This window comes from Fusarium falciforme, chromosome 6 (assembly GCF_026873545.1).
Source record: "Fusarium falciforme chromosome 6, complete sequence".
NCBI classification, from domain to species: Eukaryota; Fungi; Ascomycota; class Sordariomycetes; order Hypocreales; family Nectriaceae; genus Fusarium; species Fusarium falciforme.
Genome location: NC_070549.1, coordinates 3,451,680 through 3,474,948, shown reverse-complemented (window position 1 = coordinate 3,474,948; position 23,269 = coordinate 3,451,680). Strand labels below are relative to the sequence as shown.

The window sequence follows — 23,269 nt, the reverse complement described above, 5'->3', positions numbered from 1 at the left end:
TCTCCGACGTATTGAGAGCGAAATGTACACTAGATTAGATAGGATCAGCTTATTAGGTCCATGTATATACACGTTGATTCAATGACAAGATTTCCATGCAAACTGCTGTGGAAGGGTGCCTGGTCCAACATTAAGCCTCAATTCAGTAGTCTTCGGTACAGTGCCAACACTGTCACCACTTACTCCTGCCCAATGGGTTCCAAAAAGGTCATGTCTTCCTTGAGTTTCTTGTTCTTGTCGCCCAATCTTCCAGCGTACTCTAACACAACGATCTGAAAAGGACATGTGCAAATGTACTGATGTGAACCTAGGTTCTTACGAAGGTCTGATAATGGTCTCAAGAATTAGACAGTCAAACACAATGAAATTATCCTCACGCAAGAGTAGAACGCATGTTATACACTAGATCATACTCATTGATCAGCTCTATTCGCTACTTTACGCAATGATTAATGACAGGAGAACTGCGAGTTCTGCATGTGTACAAGAAACCAATCGGTTTCGGGATATCTCATAATTGGATATTTAAGGAACCTCTCCTCCTCAATTCGTCAGCTTCTCATCAGACATCCCCGTTAACAGGAAACAGTCCTTCAGAAACACACTGAAGGACCATTCAGTTACACCCCCGACACGACACCGACAATCCCCAACCACTACGCCACATCAACCGAAAAGATGCCATTTTGGCCCTTTTCCATCTCCCCTCCCGAGGGCAAGGAGGACGAATTGCCATGGCATGCGGCAATTCTCCCGTACTTGCAGGTCAAGGAGGTGCTCCACACTGTTGTCATTCTCCCTGATCCTGAATTCAAAAGGTATCAGGACCCCGCAGGAACTAGCTTCATGACCCAATTCACCCGGCTTAAGCTATTCTTGGATGCCAAGTTGATCGACGAGAGTTGTCGAGCCTGGAAAGAGTTGCAGGAAACTGATCCTGGCTTCAGAAAGATTCAGATTCTTCACGCAACGTCGGATGCCTATAGAAAGGAGGCGGCGGACATTCCGAATGAGGAGGGGCCAGTTACCTTCCCCGAGGAGTGGAAAGACGAGGACTTCTTTCTCAACTGGTTGTACGTCAACGTCTTGCTACATCTCAAGTGCCTTAGCCTGGAGACGTTGGAGAGGGCCACTCAGGTAATCTTGGACACAAATTACCGGGCACAGTGGGGCCGCTGTGGGGAAGAGCACAAGACTCGTTTAGAGAGGGAGGAGCACAGGGCGGCAGTGAATGCCCAGTATGAGAAGGACAAGGCCCAGATGAAAGCCGACTGGGAGGAGTTGAAGAAGGCGGTCAAAAATGAGGTGAAGGCATTCTTTCTTGAGCGGAAACAGGAAAAGATCGCTAGGGGGCTCGAGAAAGAGAGGAAGAGGCAGGAGGAGAACCTCCTCAAGGAAGTTAGGAGTCAAAGGAGGCTCGACAAAGAGGAGAACTACCAATAGATATCCGATGTCTTGATTAGCAAGACGGGGTAGCTATGCTATGGCGAGTTGATCAGGTGCAGTGGTGAGCACATAAGGCCGCGATGGCTTAGCTAGGGGACAGGCCCTGGCAGCCTTGCCTCACTAGGAAGGACTGGTGTAACATTTCCTTGATATTCTTCCTGGAGTTTTCTGGAGTTTGCTGTTGATTTTTTTCGTCATAGAAGCCTATGATCGCAGTTCAACACAGCGACGAGGCTGTTAATTTACTTTCCTTATAACAGTTGGTCCGTTTCCTTTAAAATTGATTATGGGCTGATACCTGATGGAACTCTTGCCTTTATGGGTGCAGGTATCGTGAGTATTGAGAATATATCTTCAAAAGAAAAGAAAAAAAGCATTCATGATATGGCTCTTGCATAGCTCCCACACTCGAACGCTGACGCAGGGAGTTACGAGTACCTAATAAGTGAAGACATAGTTGATAATGAGAGATGGTGTAGTTATGATCCGGTACGCACGTAAAGTAAATACATCCATTGTCACTTCTAGCTTAATAATAAGTTGTTTGATAATACCACATGGCAATTGTTCAGATGTGAAGCAAAGGCCTCATGAAGGTCAATCAACGGCTTGACTTGAACAACAAAACAGGACGGAATCGCCTTTCCACAATAGGATTGCACCGACGGTACGTCCCAAGATGCCAATTAAAGAAACATGTTCACAGCTCCACGGGATGATGATCAGTTTACAAGCTCTCGCATCGCTGGCCAGCTTGTGGTCACTGCTGTACATTTGCTTGTACTTTCGACCAACGACAGCACAACTGAAAGATCTGTGTACTCTCAAGAAACACATCACTTCCAATCATCGTCAAGCTTTGATATATAAGGAAGCTCCCGTCCTGGCTTCACGCGCTACTCGACAGAGACACTTTGGCACAAACGCATATGCTTTGGAGAGAGACCAAAGCATCTTGCCAGTCCCACCTCTGACAAAGCGCAACAATAAACCCAAGTCAGCAACACCCAACCAACCGCCACGATGCCTCGCTGGCCATTTTCATTTGCACCCCTGGAAAACAAGGACGATAGAGCCCCTTGGAATGCGGCAATCATCCCGTATCTCGAACTCAAGCAAGTGTTCGACTTGGTGCCAGACATCCACATTAGCAAGGCAAAGTATGACGACCATCATGAAGTCAGCTACTTTACCCAATTCGTCCGACTAAAGCTCTATCTAGATGCTAAGCTGCTTGACGAGAATAGCCGAGTGTGGAAGGAGTTGCAAGAAGCAGACCCGGGCTTCAAAAAGATCCGGCACATCCACCACTTTGCAGTCTACGACTCGGACGTAAAAGAGGATGGCTTCCCCGAGGAGTGGAAAGACAAGAAATGGTTCGCAAACTGGGTCCGCACGAACGTCATGAGCCAGCTTAGAATTCTCGACGAGGAAACATTGAAGAGAGGGACCGACGTTATCCTGCACACGAATTACGTGAAGAAGTGGGAAGCCGAAAAGAAAAAGTATGAGGACAACCTTGAGAAACAGAGGCTGGTGCGTCTCTCGAAGGGGGAGCTCGCCCTTGAGAAGAAGCAGAAAAAGTGGGAGGAAAAGCTAGCCAAGGACGTCAAGAACCTGATCTATAATACTTCAAAAACACTGATCGAAAACTCCAAAGAAATTAGGGAGAGCCTTGATAAGGAGAAGCACGCCAAAGATCAGAAAGAAGATTGGGAGACTCATTGGGCAGCCCATATGAAGCACCTGGAACCAGAAGGTACAATTAGGTCGAAGGAGATCTCTGTGAGGGCAGAGTACGCTTACAGCCAGTCACTTAGATGGGAGGCGAAGAGAAATGAGGAGTGCGAGAAGCTGCACAAGCTCTTCAGAGAGCAGGACGAGCTCTTCAAAGAGTTGAAGCACTACGAGAGTTTCCTCATGGACCCTTGAATGGGCACGCCTCGAGTGGTCTCTACTTGATTTTTCCTTTGGGTTTTGCTAGAGTTTAGTGTTGAGTTTTTATTCATAGACAATCTTTTGATCGCTGTTCGATATAACAGCAAGCCTTTTAATTTACCTTTACTTAAACCTATATTATTCTCTCCCTTTGCAATTGGCCAAGTGCGCGATAAACTTTCAAATTCTCTCGCTGACGTTATTGTTGTGATTGCTCATAATGCACTTCAAGAGAGAGTGCCAACCACATGGCTCTTGTGTTACCACTCTCGAACGCTAGTCGGACCATCGGCCGGTGAGTAAGTGGAGGAAGACACAGCAACTAACGGGGATGGTCTAACGGGTCTTGCAAAATAAATAAAAGAATTCTCGCTTCGAGATTGGACATGTGAAATGCAGCGCGTTAATCATATCATACAGGCTCAAAATTCGCTCTTTAGAACAATCACCAGACTCTACACTCAATTCATCACCTCCAATCCACTCTGAAGACCTCTAATGGCCACCATAGCACCCCACGCACCAGGATCAGGCGGCAACTCCGTGCTGTCTCCAACGCCAACATACGTTGCTCTTCCAAGCCGGGGCTTCATCGTCTTTGTCGCCTCGGCTCCTTGTACAGCAGCCTCGACACCACCGACGAAGCCAGCCTTGGCGATGATCTCGGCAAAAGGGATTAGAGTGTCCATGACTGTGCGGTCGCCTACCTTGGCGGGGGTGTACCTGCTCAGGTTCTCCAACGCCAAGGAAAGGGCTTCGCTCCAGAGAGCGATGGGACCATCTGATCGAGCCATGTGGCTGTTCTTCTCGACGGCTGTTCTGAGAGAGACAAAGAAAATGCCGAGGATGCCACCAAGTGTTCCACCCATCTTACTCTCAACAATGTCCTCGAGCTCTTGCAGAACAGCAACCACAGAACCCGACCTTGCCAAACCCTTGTCCAGGGCCTGAATCAGTGACGTCGCTCCGGTCTTGAGCGTCTCTCCGCAGTCACCATCGCCCATGACGGTGTCCCACTTGGTCAGATGAGGTTCCGCCTGGATAATGGCATCGCATGCACTCCGCAACATCTTTTCCAAGAGATTAGCATCAATCTTCAAGTCCGTCTCATCATTGATGATCTTGTCCGCCTCCTTGGGTGGATGCACGAGTTGTTCTTTGCGACTGCACCGTCTGGTCTGTGAACCAGCCATAGACTCCCAGAACGTGTTCGTCTTTGTGTCAAAGAAGTCCAGGATGCGATCAACCGAGTACCGACAGTTCCTTGCCGCGGCCGAAACGTTGATGATGGATACTGAAAAGGCAGGCGCGTTGAGAGACGTCTCCAAGAATCCAGCACAAGTGCGCGAGGGCTCAATTCCCCATTCGTTGGCCAGCTGCTCCAGCACTTCATCGAGAAGAGCTCCCAATTCCAGATGAGAGATGCCACCAAAGTTGCTGATGAGAAGAATCGTCTTGTCTTTGGGCGCAAACTTGACATATCCTCGCGTAGGATCGTTCTCATCCAGACAATGCTTGAGGATCTGCCGCACAAGTTCTGGCGTAGTGGGGGCGGGCGAGAGCTTCATGTATCCCGGCTCATTATGAGGACCAGTACCAAGTTCAATCTCATTGACAGCCAATGCACCATGCTCACTCCTCCCAGGCACATGACAGTGGTCGAGGGTAGCAGCAATGGACACAATCTGCTCCGAGAATGCGACGCCAAGGTTGTAAACGTCATCCAGCGAGTGTCCAGCGCCTGCAGCTCCCCCCATCACCTTGAGAACGCCGATCTGTCCTGCAAGACCTCTCCGGCCCACTATTCCTCCCCTGCGGCCGACCGAGACGTCGTCCCCGCAGATGATCATGCGACACTTGTGTCCCCTGGCAATAGCTTTTTCATTGGCGAGGCCAAAGTGGAGGCAGTCACCGGTGTAGTTTGTGATGACGAGAATAGTTCCTTCATCGCTGGGGACGGCTTCTATAGCAGCCAGGATCTGCTTGGTGCTTGGGCTGGCAAAGATGTCGCCTTGGACGGAGGCGGCGAGCATGTTCTTGCCAACATAGCCAGTCCATGCGGGCTCATGGCCGGAGCCACCACCGCTGACTATGCTGACATTGGACCGTCGGTGCTCTGTATCGTAGACAACTCGGTTCGTTTCATCCAGTCTAAGGGAAGTGTTGTAGGAAATGATGCCTCGCAGCGCCTTGTTGACGAGGCCTTCGGGAGAGTCAAAAAGATGCCGTGTAGACATGGCTGTGCGTTTTGCTGTGATGGTGCGTAGAGATGAACAAGACACTCTCAGTCAAAGAAGACGAGATAATCAGCCCATTTGGGTGCTTTAATAGAACCATCATCGGTGTTACTCTCCTTGATGAGGACGAAGCCGACTCTACAAGTCAACTATTACCACCGGAACTGCACGCAACGGAGAATTCCAGTCTCCCCAAGCTCTCGACTGTTAGCAAGATACCTCTTCCTCTCACTTGTGTCACTTTACCCTCTAAAGCCATCCTGGTATCCCGACTCCCAAAGGCTTGGTCTGCCCAGATGACCTCCCCCGGTTATCCCAAATAGGAAATCCGCACCCCACACCAGCCCGGCCCCCGTCGATCGGCCCCGGTTCGGCTTACTCCGAAAACTCATCTCGGCACGACATTACCACGACAGCAGACAAGCTCGGGTCGGCAGAGCATAATCCTACCCCGGAATTCCCTTTTGGAAGATGGTCGAGATCATCCTTGGGCGGGGTTGGTCGGTCACATGGCTCCTCAGTGCAAGTGTCTCCCTCTGAGTCGACGGCTTGCCCAATTCTGCGACATGGATGGGCCACCACGAGTATTAAAATTGCACAGGAAGCCTGCCCTTTTCTTCACCCTGAGACGAGAGGTAACAAGAAAAAAACACGTCGCTTATCCTTTCCCGAATCAGAAGCAATCATGGCGCCAAAATGGAGAATTGCAATGGGCTGCGATGTGAGCTGTCCCATCATCTCGACTTTGTAATCAGAGCTCACCTTCTCTCAGGAAGCAGGAATCTCCTATAAAAACGCCATCAAGCAAGACTTTGAGTCCGACGGCCGCGTAGAAGAGGTCCTCGATGTCGGCTCCAACCACCACGCAGATAAAACCCCCTACCCACTCCGCGCAGCAGAAGCAGCCCGTCTAGTCGCAGAGGGCAAGGCAGACCGGGCACTCCTCATCTGCGGCACAGGTCTGGGCGTGGCCATCTCGGCAAACAAGGTGAAAGGCATCCGAGCTGTGACGGCCCACGACAGCTTCAGCATCGAGCGGAGCGTCAAGAGCAACAACGCGCAGGTGCTGTGTTTTGGCGAGCGTGTCATCGGGCTGGAGCTTGCCAGGAGATTAGCGACTGAGTGGCTAGACTACGAGTTTGATCCTTCAAGCAATAGTGCCAAGAAGGTGGATGAGATTGTGCAGCTGGAGGCGGTGGCGGCATAGTAGGGACAAAGCATTGTACGATTAACGGTAGTTAGACACGGCTTCATTCAACAAAGGCAGCATTGACTCGACTTGGCTTGAGATAAGATAGAATCTGTGTGAATTAAACTTTTGCGGGGTGCCTGAGATGTCGTTTTCGGACTTGATCGGGGGGTTTGGCGTTGCTGACCAGCCAACCAGGAGACTTTCCGTGTCTTAGATCCCGGCATGCCAAAAGTGGAATCCGGGTTGTAGTGGCACACCTTCGGTTCGGTCTCGGGTCGGACGTGATACGACCCTGTCATGCATCTCGCTCGAAAGGTCTGTTCAGAGGAGAGTCGTCCAGACCAAGAAAAGTCGTCTTTAAGGGCGCGAATGTTAGCTAGAGGTAGGGAGCCTTGCAGGGAATCCAGTACCGGTACTAGCAGATGCTTCCCGGGCTACAAGGCCCTGTTAGGGTGGAGGATGTATGCTGTGTAAATATGTTCAGAGGGTGAGATTGTGGCGACGAAGCACGTATCTTGGAAAGTTATCTAATTCTAAATGACAGACATTGATAATTTCTCTTCCTGGACTTTCCTCCGAGGTTTGCTTAGTCATTGCGGTCGCGGAGTTTATATGTCGTACCCAACCGTATGTTTATACGCAGGTGGTGTCTTCCTGTCTGACGACTACTTGAAACTCCCATTATCAGACAGATGCCCTCACGATGTTACCAAACCTACATGTAAAGCCTTGCTTTTATTATTCGTCACAGCAAGCAGCTGATTATCTCTTTATAAATCTTCTTCTTTTAGAACTACTTAAGGCTTAAAAGAACCCAAACCCTTCACCTCCGTCTCTCTGCTTTCCTCGAGGGCCCTCTGATATATACAACCGATTTAATCTACTTACGCAAGCCTTAATTTCCTCCGCTCCAACATCTCGCTCTCGAGTGTCGGGTAGTCAATAGCTAGCAGACCGACACGCTCCCAATGCGTAATCGCGCCGATCGCCAACGGTGGCACCTCTTGTACAACGAGCACATAGATCTCGTTGGGTCCGTGATCCGTGTCTAATGATGGACCCAGCACAATGCCTAGCCACGACTCCTCGAGCAGCCTTCGCCGTAGACTCGAAACGAACCCAACCTTGTCATCTCCTGACGAGGGAGGGCTGTCTTTTTGAGTAAGCGCGAAATCACCCTCCCACACATCGTCCCCAATACACACAGTGTCTTTCCACTCCACAGAGTCACTGCCGAAGTTGTGTCGCTCGCAGAACCGGGCTGTGATGGTGTCCGCCGTGATATCAAGCATATGGTGGTGAGAAAAGACGGAGCTGTACCGGCTCTCCTTGACCACTGTATTCCTCAGTCGGCCATAGTAGTCACTCCAGGGCATAGGAGCAATGCCATCCGCGAGCACGATAGACACTTCCACATCGAAGCCGTCAGCAAAGTCGACCATGAAAGGCTCTTCAAATTGGTAGTCTACTACACCATGCCACCCCGTCCACGACCAGCTTGGGAACCCGGGGCGTCGGACACCCGGAGACTGGAGGGTCCAACAGAGGCCACTGACGAAGCCGGCAAGGGCGACTCCGGCGTCGTCGTCGTCGTCGCTGCCGCCATCGTTACTGGTGACGAAACTCTGTCGTCTAGAAACTTCCTCCCCTGAACCGCGAAGGATGGGTACGCCGCAGATGTGATAGATCGGGCTCCTCTCGAAGGTGGCGTATATCCGGAGGATGCCTAGCATCGCATTCAGCGCGTCCGACTGATAGGTCAGATTCCGCCTCGTGTACTCGGCTAGCCGCTCGAATAGATCGATGCCGCCCTTGCCCGAAGACACTATCCCTGAGGGCTCGTAGATCCACGAGGGCTCCATCAGACGCCTGTCCAGATGGCTCATCTGTCGCTCGACGCCGGCGGGGAGGCGGATGGCCTCGCGGGCGAGGAGGCCGCGACACTCGAACGACATCTCGCTCTCTGAGAAGAAGAGGCGGCGGTGAGCCAGCAATCCCTCCTGGTAGGTCCACCCCCGCGTCATCCAGGTCGAAGATTTGATTTGATGGGCGGGAACTGGGGGGATCAAGGTGATAGCATGACCCTTGATCCGCACCGAGGGCTGTGACACTCGAGGACATCGGCTGCTTACGCCGGGCAGGCCAGAGGACGATGCTTGTCCGGCCGTAGCCACCAACGTCACTTCAGCATTTGCGTACACAAGGTCCATTCTCTGCAACTGTTCCTCCTTGACCTTACTGTCCCCTTCCTGGAGGATGCAGTGCCTATCCACCCAGAGGAACTCATATCCGAGCCCCAGCGTGACACGGATAGCATCTTCGACAACGGCCTCGATACTCTCTCCTATATCAAGACTATCCCGTGGGAGGTTGCTGTTGCCAAGTTTCAACTTGCTCTTCTCTCCTGAGCCGGCAGTAGGAGGAGCACCCCATACGTAGCTCAAAGCCACATACGAGGGAACTTGGTCACCCTGCTGAACTATCCTCCTCGTCGCACAATCAATCAGCCTAAGATGCGGCACGCGGGCCAGCGTTGGAGGGTTACACCACTCCAAATGCTCCTCGCGACAACATGCAATCCAGCCCTTGGCAGCGGCAAAGTCGACCCCGTCTTCCACCCGAGCAATTGTAATGGCATGTGTCTTGCGTTTGCAGTTGGAACCGAGCCGGCTGATAAAACCCGACCTGAGAACAAAGGAGTTGACGGCATGCTCCTCTCGAATTGAATCAGGAATAACACCGAGGAACATAGTGTCGATCCAGGAATCTGTAAAGTGTTGCCATGAGTCTAGCCCGTTGTTGCAGAGCCACTTTCCTGTGCTGGAGAAGGCGACTAGTACAAACTGGTTGTCGTCTTCATCGGCATCTCCCTCCGCAGCAACTCGCCAACGAGAACTGACGGCTGCAATCACTCGACACATGGGGCATTCCCTCGCCTTCCACGTTCCGTCTATTCTCCCCAGCTTCGCGATAACACGGCCTCTATAGTCGGTATTCCGGATAGAAAACGCCTCGTCTAGGTCGATGGCGTTGCACTTTGCGCATAGTTCTGCATCATTGCCCTCTGCCAGATCGAGATGTTCTTGTTGCGCGCCCAGTGGCAGGAGGACGCTTCTGGTAAAATGCTGATAGATTTGATAAAGTGGCATTCTGACAACGTCTTTCCTGAATGCGGACGAAAGCGAGCTGCTCGGCGATCGTCGCCGTTGTGGGCCAGTTTGTAAATCAACCGATTCCTTTCCTCTGCGTGGCCGTCTAAGATTTCCAATGTCAAGGTCGTCATCCGAAGAGCTGTATTCAGAAGGATCGATGGCTTCAGGCGGCTCGTTGCCTCCGCCTAAAGCGCCTGTTTTGCGCAGTAGCGACATGATCCCCGCATCACCCATCCTTCTCGCGAATTCCATGGGCGTACGTCCGTCCCGGCTTCGTCGGCGCACATCGACATCTTCCCGCTCAAGTAGAACTCGTACAAACTCGTTACCCAACTTGCCTCGGATGGCCCGAATGAGCGGTGTCAGCCCCTCTACGTCTTCGACGTTAGGGTCTACCCCCTGGATCTGGAGAAGCCGCCGCATGACCTCCTGAAGCCGGTCAATTGAGTCAAAGGGCAACTCATCTAGAGAGCGCGTCGGAGCAACAGCCCATGAGAGAGGGTTTCGCCCGGCAGTATCCCTTAAGTCTGGGTCGACACCATCGGAGGCGAGGAGGAGGTCGACCAACTCCAACTTGGCTTCTTCGCATGCCACCGATAGTGGCGTCCTCCCCTCGATATCCGCGGCGTCCGGGTCGATACGTTCTGCCCGAAGCAACGCCTCAATAGCGTCGACGACTCTGGGCGAGCGGTCTGCTGTGACGGCCATACGCAACGGCGTCCAGCCTCTTATATCCCGAGAGTTTGGATCGGCTCATTCGACCGCCAAAAGCCTCTCAACGATGACCGTGTGCCCTCCCCAGGCGGCCATAGCCAACGAGCTTCAGCCTTCAACATCCCTTTTATGTGCCTCTATCCCAGGCTGGGAAAGCAACAACTCGGCCACGTCCATGTGTCCGCTCTCTGCTGCCAGTGACAGAAGCGTCCTTCCCAAACACTCGTCCGGATACGCCATGAGGGCGTTCACGTCGAAATGTCCCATCTTGAGAAAAGCTTTCACCACGTCGACATGGCCCTCACTAGAAGCCACGGCCAGCGGCGCCCTCTTGTCTCCAAAGCCCAAGTCGATCCTAGGATGCTCTAGGATTGGCTTGACTAGACTCACGTCTCCCATCTTGGCCGCATAGTAGAGCGGAGTATTTCCTTCCTCATCTCTGGAGTTGGGGTCGACCCGAGCGTCAGCAAGCAGCCTCCTGACCACGCCATTGTAATTACGAGCGTGGCTCCTGTCCGTCGCTCGAGAGAGTGGTGTTCTCCTCTGGTTGTCTCGGCAGTCTGGGTCAACTGTTTCATTCATGAGCAGGGCTTCCACCACGTCTTCGTGAGCACCCCCTGCTGCCAATGGCAGGGGAGTTCGTCCCCAGATATCTTTCTGGTCAGCCTCTACCCTTTTGTCCGCCACCAGTATTTCGACGATGTCTCGAAATCCGCTTGCTGCCGCCATAGAGAGCGCCGTGCCGCGGTAGTTGTAGCCTGCGTCCAGCCGAATAGCCTCTGCGTCCAGCCGAATAGCCTCTGCGTCCAGCAATAATCTGACGACATGACCGTGTCCTTTCTTCGCTGCTGCCATAAGCGGCGTGAATCCTCGAACGTCATTCTCTCCGTTGGTTTCATATGCATTCTCTTCGGGGTGTGGATATGCGGTATTAGGTTCCACGCCATGCGTTACAAGCAAACTTTCGACGAGGCTCGTACTCCCGATGCTGGCTGCGACAACCAGTAGCTCACCGCCAGGCTCGTGGTAGTCGGAGCTTTGGCCAATTCCATACTTATCAAGAAGTCTGAGAGCGATGACTTCATCCCTGTTTCGTATGGCCAGTTCAAGAAGTGTGTTGGGACCATGTAATCGATTGCAATAAACCTCGGCGTGAGCATCAATACCATCCGCTCGCGCCAGCATCTCCGAAATCTCATGGAACTCATTCTCCAACGCACACGAAAGAGGTGTATTGCGTGTCATGGTGTCGGGGGAGTGCCTTGGTCGCGGGTTCAAGTCGGATAGCTGCCCGCACTCTAGGAGCACTCTCACCACAGCCACATGGCCGTTTTTCACCGCGTACCACAACGGAGAGGCCCTGTCCAGGTCTTTCCAGGTCTTTCCAGTTAGGGTTTGCACCACGCTCGAGTAGTCGCGACACGATAGACGCATGGCCGTTGACTGCGGCGTGGAATATGGGGGTTCGACCTTTGCAGTCTCTCGCGTTGACGTCCAAAAGCGAGTCCGCTAGAAGCATCTCAAGGATATCGTCGTTGCCTGTCTGTGCGATGTACGAGAGCGCCGTACGACCATCATCATCTCTAGCGTTGATAATACTAGACCCATTACTTCGTGCGAGCAGCGCTTCAACGAGGTTGGTCGCGCCAGCGCAGGCGGCAAGATGAATCGCCTCTGTCCTCTTAGGGTACAATTTGCTGCCGAATCTCATGAGCCGCATCTGGGCTGCGGTGTGGTCGACCTGCAGGGCTCCCTCCCTCCGGATCAGTTCCTGGTAAGGACCTGGCGCGGCAGCGAGAACTGAGGCTGCTTGAGAGACGTCGGGCAACGCAGGCACAAACTGAGGGAACCCAGAGGGGGGTTGTGCCACAGCCCAAGGTGATGCAAACGCCATGATTGCCAGAGTTTGAGTGCTTTAGAGAGAGAGAGAAAAAGTAGTGTATTGAGAGAAGTTGGTTCAGGAAAGTTGAACGAGAAAGGTTCAAGAATCCAAAAATATGTGTTGCTAATACGGTCGCACTGAAGAGCCTGATGATTTTCCTGTACTTGAAATAGTCTCTGCATTTGGACTGCTCGCCATGTTCCATTTGTGACTTTCACAAGAGATTCCAGATGTGCGGGGATGGGATGCTCTAATGCAGCTGAGGAGATAGTCTCTTCCAGTATAGGTTTGGGTTCCGCTAGTTGCACTCTCAGCCAGCCAAATTTGGATAGTTCTGTATTGTACCCATCAGCTGATGGAACTATAGTTGTTTTGTCTCAGCTCTCAGACAATATAGCTAAGGTGGGGTCCCTTGCATAAGACTATTGGATATGTGCACAAGCTGGTATCGGCGCTTAACCAAGTTGTACGGATAGAACGGTCTCGATGCTAGTGACGGAGGTAGAAACAACCTCTGGAACTTCAGCTAGCCACAGAGACTGAGATAACCTCGACGCTAGATTTTCAGCCAGCCAGAGCAAGCAATTGGATAGATGAAGGCGAAAGCCTAGATCGTCCATGCAAGCTGACGAAAAACACAGCCCAGAACCACCAACCCAAAATCGGAGAGATGTCCATAAACAGTACTCGATGTTACCCTCGTGTGGGTCAGTCTCTTCGAAAGAAGTCGATAGTCACTGTATAAATGCTTCGCCTTCGCCTGTCCGAGCACAGAGGCCTACTCTGCAATCATAAATCTCTCTTTTCCCATTCCGAAAAATCAACGTATCATGGCTCTCTCTCCGCAGCAAATTGACCTCCTGGCGAGGAAGGAGGACGCTGGCGCTGAGGCTGAACGCATGATGCGCGAGACGAAGAACTCCCTTTTGTTCCAGTTCCGATGGGAGGACCTTCTCATGTCAAGTCCAGTTGTTCTGAACTGCATAAGTGCTTGCATAGTCGCTGCAGGCTCTCCAGATGCCAATGTCACCTTTACGCCTCCCAGGGACGGGTTCAAGTACTTGGTGTATGTTTTGTCTTGAAAAATGCTGAATCCGTGACTGAACTCGACGCAGTGACTTTGGTGGCAAGTACGGACTCCAGGCCAATTTGATGAGGTGCACCGACTTGGGTCGATTTACCTTCATTGAGACAGAGTCGAGCATGGGCAAGATCAACATGTTGGCGCAAAGATTCCACCAAACGGTGAGTGCGACTAAAAATGAACAGTTCAAGATGCTAATTAGGTCTAGTTTGATGATATATTGCAAGTCCTTTGGAGCCCAGAGGACGCAAGGAGGATGCTTCGAGTACAGTTGGAAACATTGTGCCGTTCATCTTTGGAATGCTTCGAAGCTGCGAAGGCAATCGATGAGAAGCTTGAAGAGTGGCTCTACCATGCTTGCGAGCTTCACCTGGCCTGTGTCGCGACCCAGGCTTCCAACCAAGACCACCTGTCTGTGAACGAGATCGAACTGGCTGTCACCAAGGCATCAATTGATTATCGAAAGCAGACTGCTGATGAGGCCAAGGCTGTAACAAGGAACCTGGAACAGTCCCTGGACGCAGCTACTGAGGCATATAAGAAGGCCTCGGATGATTTCCCAACTGGGTGAGCGTGTCCATTAAACTTCAATCCTGGCTCAACTTCAACTTACATCTTCAGTTGGGATATCATTGGTGAGCGCATTGTCGAACAGCTGGCTGATAGCTTGACCACGGCCTTGAACCAAGCCATTCCCGCTCTAGTATCCAACTTGAGCCCAGTTGCAAAGGCTTCAGCGTACACTGATATGGCGAAAAGCATAATCGGCAAAGATGGCAACAAGAATGCGACGCCCGACAACGGCGTGGCACCAGCTCCTAACGCTCCGAGTGCGACCAGGCCGAAGGATGCAGCCGACCCTGCTTACAACCAGGTTGGGCGTGGCCTGATTTATTGGGATCTCATCAACGCTGTCTTCATTGGCACGGACGGCGGCATCGACTGGGACAAGGCGAAGGGAGAAGCAGGCAAGCCTGGCCAACCTACGGCCTTTGCGGCCAAGATGCTGGGTAATTTGCAACAACTGTTTGCCTCTTTGGCCACTTCTGCAGAGCCCAGTCAACAATACAAAGCCGCTTTGGAAACAGTTTGCAAGGTTCGTAATGCATCACTCACTGCAAGTATCCAAGCTTATGGTTATTAGATCGCAACTGGTATTGTCGCCGAGCTGGACAAGGCCACTGCGCCAGCCAAGGATTCGGCTCTTGTCAATGGTTGGCAGAAGGACTTCCTGAACGCGTATGCAAAGGCAGTCGAGCTGAACACAACCGCCAAAACCCTCCCGGGATCGATGGCTAATGGAGTAAGTTGCCCCCCAAGCACCGTATATGACGCATGTTAACAAGACAAAACAGAGCGTTGTGCCAGCCAGAGGCGTTGACCAAGATACCCAAACAGCTCAGATCCATGCCAAGACAACACAGGCCCAGGCGGTTCTTGAATCGGCGAAGAATCAGCTGAACACTGCATCGGCAGCCTTGACTGCCACCCAGGAGACCTACCAGAAGTCCACTGCACTTCTTGGTGAGCAGAAGAACAAGTTGGGTGAGCTCAATGCCTCGCTGGATCGCCTCAAGGCTTCGAGTCTGAAGATGGTAAATATCCCCATTAGCTATTACATTTTGTATAACATAGACTCACCATTACTTTCAGGATGCAATCAAGTCGATCCTCGTTCATTGCATCACATTGGTCCTGAAGCTCAAGAACGAGATCACAAATCTCGTGCGGTTCTTCAAGGCCATCGTGGCGATCATTCAGTTCGTCGCTGAGAAGCATGCCAACCCATACATTGAGACTCTCAAGGTGATCACCAGCGGCGGTGACGATCCAGGCGAATCGTACAAGCTCGGACCGTACACGTTGACGGACCTGCAACAAAGTGTAAGTCGATCCCCCTATACCGCAAACTTGGCTGACAACTCTCTCAGACGTGCTTTAACAGCATCATTACCATTCGATCTTACTACTCGGTCTTTGGCGACATTGGTTCCATGTGGAACCAGGTCTCGCGATCGTCCGTCTTCCCGGGACTGCATATTGTCGACCAAATTTCCTCTTTCGACCCAAGAGAAGACTCTAGCATGATCCGCAGGAGAGCAACTGAGCTTCAAGAGTGGTCAAAAAGGGCAATCGACGATATTACGAGGAAGGCGAAGGAAGTAAGAGGAGATTTCAAATTCACCATTCCATCACTAGGCTAACGCATTTACAGAGACAATCCAAGATCAAAAACGCTATGGAGTCACACGTAGCCGAGATCGGCGAGAAGTCCAAGAGGCTTCCATCTGCTGTACCCGAGATCTCCAAGGCCATCACTTCTGGAGCAGAGACAGCTCAGAGAGCTGCTCAGCAAGGGATTCAAACAGAAGCAGACCAAAGCCTTCTGATGAAGCCGCTCGCCACTCGGGACACATTCTGAGAAGCGGGCGAACACCGTCGAGGGGGCAGTGGACTTGGGTTTAATTGCTGGATGGGCGATGTCAAGCATTGAGTAAGGGGGATCATATTCCACCAAGTCTATCATTCAAGTTTGACAATCTGATCTATATTTTTGCAACGGATTGGAGCATTGCGAAAACCGAGCTTTCGAGCTGCTGTGAATACGACCATCTCATACAAGACACACCATCTCCCATCTCCTGTTTGTCAGCTGATCCCATTCGTGCTCCCAGAACCATACATGACCGATCCTCGATCTTCCATCGTTCGAGTGTTTCTTAACCAATAGCACGCTAAGTCGGCCCTGCTCTCGGCCTCTGTCTAAGCTGTCTCGTCCAATGACGATGCATTCGACCCGCCTCCTCAAGCGATCTTCTGCCTTCTTTCCCTTTCAGTCCCTGATGAACTCCGGATACTGGTCCCAGATCACGTCCATTTTTGTATCTTCATCGACCCACAAGCCATAGATCTCCTTCCAATCGCTATCCTCGGGCATGCTCGTGTCATTCTCAAATGAAAGTTCTGCGATGCTAGTCCACAGGGCCAATAGCGAGAACTGCATCTCTGGCACTAGCAGCGCCGCAGGTATGTCCTTCAGGCTAACCTTCGCACCTGTATCCCCTCTCCAAACAGGGTTCTTCCACCGCGACGGCTCATACGCAGCTTGCAAAGGCTTTTCTTTATGGGGAATGTGCTGCAGAACAAGATTGTCCTCTCCCGTGTCGCTGCTCACAATGTGGAGAACTCCAAACCGGCAGTGGGACCCATGAAATCGCTTGGCTCGGCCCAGATCTCCCCTCCCCAGCCGACCCACGACCAACTAGGGAAACATGCCTGGACTGTCTCAGTAGCTCTTCCACTCTCATCGCCGGCACCGACCTCGATACGGCATCATCCCGTCCGTCGATGCGGTCTTTATAGACAGCATGGCCAGGCGATGGCGACAGCAAAAAACTCTTTTGGCAAGCCCCAGAGGAACTCGAACCCAGTTACCTCTGTCATAGCCCTTAAGACTCGCCTATCGCGTCGAGGCCGTCACTCTCGTTGGTAAGGTCTCGCTTCAGGCAGATCCTGGAAAAGATGGCTATTGAAGGCCGGGTCGTAGATGATGGTTTGTTTCTTCTCATGCTATTGGGGAAGTTCCCAGCATGCATCTTCTCGCCATGTTGCTTGACGGCACTCCCAATACACTTGTTCGGGAGTAAAGATGAGCCTACACGGCGAGAGCGTGGCTTCTTGATAGTTCCATCTGCGCATAAGCTAGCAAGAGTCTCCGACTCTATAAGACACCTGTTACTATAATAAATCATGATGAAGGCAAGGTGTTAGATGTCTTGAGAAATAGAGTAATCCATTATCACATAAGAACCGCTATCTATATTTCGATACTAGCGGCAGTTCCCAGTACTAGTCATGGCCCTAGGCCGGCCCTTCCCCGTTTATCATCGTCCCTTCTTAGGCTTCCCCTGTCCATGTCACATCCCATGAGCAAGATCGATCACAGAAGGAACCGCTTCTTATAGGCAAGAGCCTTGTCGTAGCCCTCGGTATCGAAGCCATACTCTGCCTTGTCATCTTGGTCCAACATGATCATTTCTCTGACTATCTTCCAAATGTTTTCCACCTGCCAGACCTAGTCTGGATCACCCTCTTCCTACTCCTTCACTTTGACCCAGCAATGGTGTGGCTCAACGGGAGGAGCCGGTCTGCCAGGCTCGATTATCTACACTCGCGATACCAGTTGTGCGTTACGTCTATCCTTAGGCTCACGCTTGAGGGTTTCTTGTTTTTTTAGTTGCGTGGCTGATCTCGGAGAAGGCCAAGGGGCTGAATTTGACCTCTCCCGTGTCGGTGTAGTAGCGGAAACCGGGTCATTTGCCCCCCATGGAAAAGTTGCCTCGGCGATATCCGTAGTGACCGATGTAGGGTGTGTGACTTGGCCTTGCCTGCGTGCATAGTCAGTAATGAGTCTACTTCGTGTCCGGATCGCTGCGCTCCCCTCCATTGGTCCGTCACTCCCGTCTTCGCTTAGGCTCAGATGTTTTTACTTAACCCCATTCCCATGTTCGTCACTCCGTATCAACACTTCATTCAATAAAGTTTTATTCCATCTTCTTGATGTTATTACATAACAGTCCTTCGTGCTCCTTCGTCACACTCGTACTGCCCGTCGCCCTTCGGGCTCCGTAATTCTTTACACAGTTCCTGCTTGGGCATGGGATTCTTCATCTGCAGATGAGAAGACTATTGTCCATCCCTCCGCCTGCGTCGTTCCTCCTCGGCTCCGGGGCTCATTTAGGTTTTAACATTTCACTTATCATCACTCGCACACATTACTACACTCGCTCACCCGATTACGTGCTTATGGTTAGGTTTGGGCTCGCTCGTGATCTTGTTACTGCTCGCATACTATTATGTCATATTCAAATGAAGCTATCTACAGTGCCAAAAAAGGAAACTCTCGTTGATAAATCAGGTTCGGCGACACCGTCACGGCGTTGACCGTTCTGGCCAGGCCCCAGGGCCCCAACTACCGCTTTACCTGTAATAACAGGAAGCCAAGGAAGTTTGAAAGGGTGAGGGGCTTCCTGACCGAATTGCTCGAGACAGTTGGGCAGAACCCGAAATAGTTTGACCCGAAGCCACTCAAGAATTACGTCTTAGGCCGCATCTTGGAGTAGAGGTTGGCAATATTCCAGGGTCTAGAACTATGTCCTGGAAAGATTCTTCTCATGTTCTTCGTCTAGTAATTCGTAATCCCCCTAGACGTATTCTAAGGTTAGGAATTGTTAATTGACTGGTTTCTATTCCTAGCGCGGAGGCAGTGTCGACAGGCGACATTATACCCCTTTTGACGGCAAAGCTCTCCAGTAAACTCCATCAGGCAACCTCTTAACCCTCAGTAGCAAGAAGCTTCCAAGTTCAGAGCATGTCATAGGTGTGAGCCACACTCCCGTGCAGCCCCTTGGCAGCATGACGTATTCATAACTCACTTACCTAAAGGGCTTAATTTTCAAAGAACGCGTTAGAGCAATAATGGAAAGCCTGCCGACTTTATAAAGGAAAGGCAAAGACAGCCATCAGGATGATCATTCAGTACATATAAACATGCAACTGTAGGCTCTTAAAACATATCTGAAAAGCTTTCTGCCCCAAAAAGTGATGGAAATCCAAGTGCAATCATGGCCACGTTACCTAGGGTACCGGCAAGAGCAGTGAGAAGCTCGGTTGTAGACCCCTTCCCAATCTTTCGGCTCTCTAGCTCGGCGATGCGGGCCTCCAGAAAGGTCCTCTCCTCCTCTCTGATCCTGCTCTGGTTTGCACGTAGCTGATCCACAACTCCTTGGAACTGCATCTGCTGTTCAATCCGTTCCGCCTTGAGTCTCATGGCTGCATCCTCATATTCTTGCTTCTGTCTGTCTAGGGTCTCTTCGTACCTCTTGTCCTGGCTGTCCCTCATCCTCTCCATGTTGCTCCTCATCTCTCGGAGCTCAACGCGGAGGGACTGGGCGGCCCGGGCGTCGTTTCTTGACTTGTAGTGCAGGTCATCATGGGCTCTTCTCGCACTGTCTCGAAGCTTCATGATCTCGGCGCGAGAAACCTCGAGACTCTCTTGGATTTCAACGTCCTTCGCCTCAATTGCCTCCCTCATCTCGCGCTGAACCTGGGCCAGCTGGTCCTTGTACTTCTCCTCGAGAGCCTTCAGCTCCTCGTCGACAACGTTCCCAGCCCTGGTGTCAACCAGATTTCTGTTTTGCTCCACCAGCTCCGCCTGGATCTGGAGCGTAAGTGGCTTTTGACCCATGAGGGTGCGAATGATGGCAATGGCGCTTTCAGGTGAGTCCTCGAAGCGTGCTACCCTTGCATTGCGCTTGATGAGGTTTTTCCAGAACTCTGGAGCTTCGCAAAGCTGTCTTTCATGCGCGACAGCCTTGTGGTAGCCTCCTGTAAGTCTGACGGCACCCCAGCCAGAGGTGGTGAAGACGACGTTGCGGAGCGGGTTCTCGCCACAGAGCTCCTTGAACATCTTCAGGTTGCGCAGGCTGGATCCGTACATCTTCCTGTCCGTGATGGCCTGCATGTAGATGATGCCACTAAGCTTGATACGCGGCGGGTTTCGAAAGCTGTAGTCGAGCCAGTTGGCGATGTTCTTGAGAATCTCGGACTCGCTTCGCAGGCTGTCGTTGAACCCTGGGGTATCGATCAAAACGACCTCGTGTCCATCTAGCTTGAATCTATATGGTACAACGCGAGAGGTGCCTATACAAGATCGGAAGTGCGTTTAGTCTCATCGTTCGACCCTAGGTCTCGGCCACGCGGGGGGAGGCTTACATGAGAGCATGTCCTCGCCGATCGCAATGTCTTGGATACCAGTGGCAGTTTTGATGAATGTGCTCTTTCCAGAGCCGGTGACGCCCATGACGGCAATATAGATCTTGTTTTGCTCCATCCTCTGCCTTTGGTAGGTTATCATCCAGCTCTTTGCATGGAGTAGAGGAGAAGTAGAAAATCTTAGCACAGCCTAGATATGCGAATTCCTACCCGCAACTTGGTGCTGACTTTGCACAGATGTGATGCGGCTGAGTAGCACATCTCGTGAGCATATTTGGCGCCACGTTGAGCTATTGAATGCTCTCGCTTGTTCTAGACCGCTGCACACTTTTCGCCCGACTTCAGCTGGGAGACGGAATCATTACTATTGTCGGCAATGACGGCAAGAAGCCAGTAGCCACAACAGCAAGAGACCGAATCATCGACATCCACACCTGCACAAGGGGCTCGGAGCTGAAGGAGAAAATTTGATGTCTTGGATGCTCATGTCCCCTCCTGTACCTCAGTTGTACCTTTCGACCGGTCTCGGTCTGAGCCTCGTTGCCAAGCCCCTGCAGATGTTCGGACTTGATGAACCCCGCGGCTGATTGCATAGCCTCAAAAGTTAAATTTCAAGATAGTGAAGGAAGCTGAGGCGGAAATTTGTGTCTTTTCGACTAGTACAAACGAGAAAAATAGAAAGCCATGACTTGATTAGGAAGACGAATGTTCCCTCAGCTGTGAGCCTCGCCGTCCGCCCAACCATCCAACATGACGCAAGACTTGACGAGAACCCGGTCTGTCTCGTACCCCTCGCCGTCGTCATTTCCCCGGAGGCGGATGGTCGGATTCATCACAAGACTAATCCTCTTGCCATCCAGCTTCTCATCATCGTCGTCTATCAGCCCGTAGGCTCTATGGGCCTCAGTAGACCTCTCGTACACAGAAAAGGGCTGATAGATTAGCTTTTTCGGGTCTACAACGCTAACCTCCGGCAGACAGCGCTGCATAGTGGTAGATAGCTCCCCGGCGCAATAGTAGAGATCTTTGAGGCTCTTGATGCATTCGGATTTCTCCATGTCTTGGTCCAAGGTCCGCAGGAGATGCCTCGCCGGGCCCTCCACGAATGCATTGGCAAGGGATGCACTGGCTAGCTCAAGAGAACTTAGGGTTGCATCCAGAACGCCAGGCTGGGCCTCGGCTGCCTTGGGAAACAGATGTCGGAAGGCCTGGGCCCGCCACTCGTGTGCCTCCTTGGGGCTCGCTGGCTGCACTGTCAGTTCGAACATTCCTTTCCCAGTGGCCTCCCTCGGAGAAGCTAGACATACCGTTTCTGAGTATTCTGTCCACGAGCATGTGGCACGTGTCTTGCTTGTCTAGAATCTTCGTTGCGGTGCTCTGCCCTTCTCCCTGGTCGTTATTGGCTGCATCAAAGGCGAGAAAGAAGAACGGGTTTCCAAACGTCTTCATGAACAGATCTCTCGACACCAAGGCTGTGAGGATGACAGTGAAGATGCGCTCGGTGGCTGGCTGTGCTGGGTCAAACAACCAGTGTGGGGTGCCGTGCTGCACAAGGTCCGTGACCGTAGCCCAGGAGTCCAGGATTTCGGTCTCTTCGTCTTTCCCCAGCGACTGCAGAACCCCCCCGTGGTACTTGTTGACCCAACGCGAGACATTTATGTTGAGGTCCCCGAGCGTGTCGGCGAGCCTGCTCTCGTCCTCGGACGTCCAAGATGCCTGGGAGCTTTGCTGAATCCCCGCCAGCTGGGCTTCCCGAATGACAAGCCTGAGCCCTTGAATGGTTGATTTCATGGTGCTGATCACCTGGAGCTGTTCTTCGCGCTCTTTCTCCATGTCAGCCTTCATACATGCTTTTTCCGCGTCGCGGCGATCCAGCTCATTTTCGTAGGACTCTTTGAGCTCGCGTATAGTCTTCTTGCCGCCACATGGGCATGGAATGGAGGGCCAGCTGGAATATCCAGTGATTCCCTGGGTCGGTGGCTGGGAAGGTCTCTGATTCTGGCCTCTGATACCCCAGGACCTGAGCGTGGGGGCGTAATACCCCTCAAGAGGCGGAGCCTGTTGGGAGATGTTTGGTGCAATCAACTGCCCAACTCTAGGATCTGGTCTGGCTGGATTGAATTGGTTTGTATAGCCAGCCTGCTCGTCGCCTATTCCATTGATGTTAGGCCCTGACTGGTGATCATGGCAAACAAGCTGCTTCTGCTACTCACATGTGCCTTCCCTCTTTCCTTTCTTCGGGTCAGAGTGAACAGAGGTATGAATTTTTCCAGGAGGGTTGATCGGTAGCCTTTCGCCGCCCACAGGCCTGTGTGGCATGGGAGGATGCTTGGGCGACCCGCCAGGAGGATCGATCTTGGGATACTCGGGCTCGTCAGGAGTTTGATTCAAGGCCATCTTGGGATTTTGCTCGCTCGTTGTGATGCGTTCAGGGGAGTCTCTGTCTTTTCTCTTTCCTCTTCCTCAAGATGGATGCGTTCTTCTTTGCATTGACGTAGCCCGATGTCTTAAGTAGCTACGGTTTCAATGCGAATTCCACTTGGCCGCTAGCACTCCCACAGGCGGGTGGGCGGGCTGGCATGTGTGGTGGGCTCGTCAAGCTGTTGTAGCATGTGCCCATGCCTCTAGTTGAAATAACTGGAAAATTCGAGTGGTACTTCGAGGTTCAAAAGAGGTACGTCTAACTTGTCGATCAGACAGAATCAGGCTGTTAGTTTATCGTTCGTATTTTGCCAGCCACCAATGTGATAGCGGCGCTCATGCAGGTTCCTAGCATCGAAAGAGGACTAACCGTATGCCAAAGGGGGCGGACTAGGCAGCTCAGCTGGCGGATTCTGTCGTTCACCAGCG

General features: G+C 51.9%; 9 protein-coding genes across 9 annotated transcripts; 4 read left to right on the top strand and 5 right to left on the bottom strand.

Moving 5' to 3' along the window:
- Window positions 1-678: 678 nt before the first annotated feature.
- NCS54_00864200 (Hypothetical protein) lies at window positions 679-1,443 on the top strand (the record flags this gene model as incomplete). The annotated part of the gene is made up of 1 exon (XM_053154020.1): window positions 679-1,443. The coding sequence occupies one exon, from the start codon at window positions 679-681 to the stop codon at window positions 1,441-1,443; it is 765 nt and encodes a 254-aa protein (XP_053009995.1).
- A 1,026-nt stretch (window positions 1,444-2,469) lies between these two features.
- Window positions 2,470-3,378, top strand: NCS54_00864100 (Hypothetical protein; the record flags this gene model as incomplete). The annotated part of the gene is made up of 1 exon (XM_053154019.1): window positions 2,470-3,378. The coding sequence occupies one exon, from the start codon at window positions 2,470-2,472 to the stop codon at window positions 3,376-3,378; it is 909 nt and encodes a 302-aa protein (XP_053009994.1).
- Window positions 3,379-3,845: 467 nt separating this feature from the next.
- NCS54_00864000 (Hypothetical protein) lies at window positions 3,846-5,621 on the bottom strand (the record flags this gene model as incomplete). Its single annotated transcript, XM_053154018.1, has 1 exon — window positions 3,846-5,621. One exon carries the CDS (start codon window positions 5,619-5,621, stop codon window positions 3,846-3,848), a length of 1,776 nt encoding a protein of 591 aa, XP_053009993.1.
- Window positions 5,622-6,306: 685 nt separating this feature from the next.
- On the top strand, window positions 6,307-6,828 carry NCS54_00863900 (Hypothetical protein; the record flags this gene model as incomplete). Its single annotated transcript, XM_053154017.1, has 2 exons — window positions 6,307-6,342; window positions 6,394-6,828. 2 exons carry the CDS (start codon window positions 6,307-6,309, stop codon window positions 6,826-6,828), a joined length of 471 nt encoding a protein of 156 aa, XP_053009992.1.
- An 869-nt stretch (window positions 6,829-7,697) lies between these two features.
- On the bottom strand, window positions 7,698-12,573 carry NCS54_00863800 (HET domain-containing protein; the record flags this gene model as incomplete). The annotated part of the gene is made up of 3 exons (XM_053154016.1): window positions 7,698-10,660; window positions 10,901-11,966; window positions 12,025-12,573. The coding sequence occupies 3 exons, from the start codon at window positions 12,571-12,573 to the stop codon at window positions 7,698-7,700; spliced, it is 4,578 nt and encodes a 1,525-aa protein (XP_053009991.1).
- An 818-nt stretch (window positions 12,574-13,391) lies between these two features.
- On the top strand, window positions 13,392-16,067 carry NCS54_00863700 (Hypothetical protein; the record flags this gene model as incomplete). Its single annotated transcript, XM_053154015.1, has 9 exons — window positions 13,392-13,627; window positions 13,677-13,806; window positions 13,854-14,212; window positions 14,267-14,741; window positions 14,790-14,948; window positions 15,001-15,240; window positions 15,299-15,529; window positions 15,577-15,807; window positions 15,861-16,067. The coding sequence occupies 9 exons, from the start codon at window positions 13,392-13,394 to the stop codon at window positions 16,065-16,067; spliced, it is 2,268 nt and encodes a 755-aa protein (XP_053009990.1).
- Window positions 16,068-16,478: 411 nt separating this feature from the next.
- NCS54_00863600 (HET domain-containing protein) lies at window positions 16,479-17,675 on the bottom strand (the record flags this gene model as incomplete). Its single annotated transcript, XM_053154014.1, has 2 exons — window positions 16,479-16,812; window positions 17,590-17,675. The coding sequence occupies 2 exons, from the start codon at window positions 17,673-17,675 to the stop codon at window positions 16,479-16,481; spliced, it is 420 nt and encodes a 139-aa protein (XP_053009989.1).
- Window positions 17,676-19,211: 1,536 nt separating this feature from the next.
- On the bottom strand, window positions 19,212-20,561 carry NCS54_00863500 (G domain-containing protein; the record flags this gene model as incomplete). The annotated part of the gene is made up of 2 exons (XM_053154013.1): window positions 19,212-20,347; window positions 20,420-20,561. The coding sequence occupies 2 exons, from the start codon at window positions 20,559-20,561 to the stop codon at window positions 19,212-19,214; spliced, it is 1,278 nt and encodes a 425-aa protein (XP_053009988.1).
- Window positions 20,562-21,132: 571 nt separating this feature from the next.
- NCS54_00863400 (Hypothetical protein) lies at window positions 21,133-22,816 on the bottom strand (the record flags this gene model as incomplete). The annotated part of the gene is made up of 3 exons (XM_053154012.1): window positions 21,133-21,662; window positions 21,727-22,569; window positions 22,633-22,816. 3 exons carry the CDS (start codon window positions 22,814-22,816, stop codon window positions 21,133-21,135), a joined length of 1,557 nt encoding a protein of 518 aa, XP_053009987.1.
- Between the last annotated feature and the right edge of the window lie 453 nt (window positions 22,817-23,269).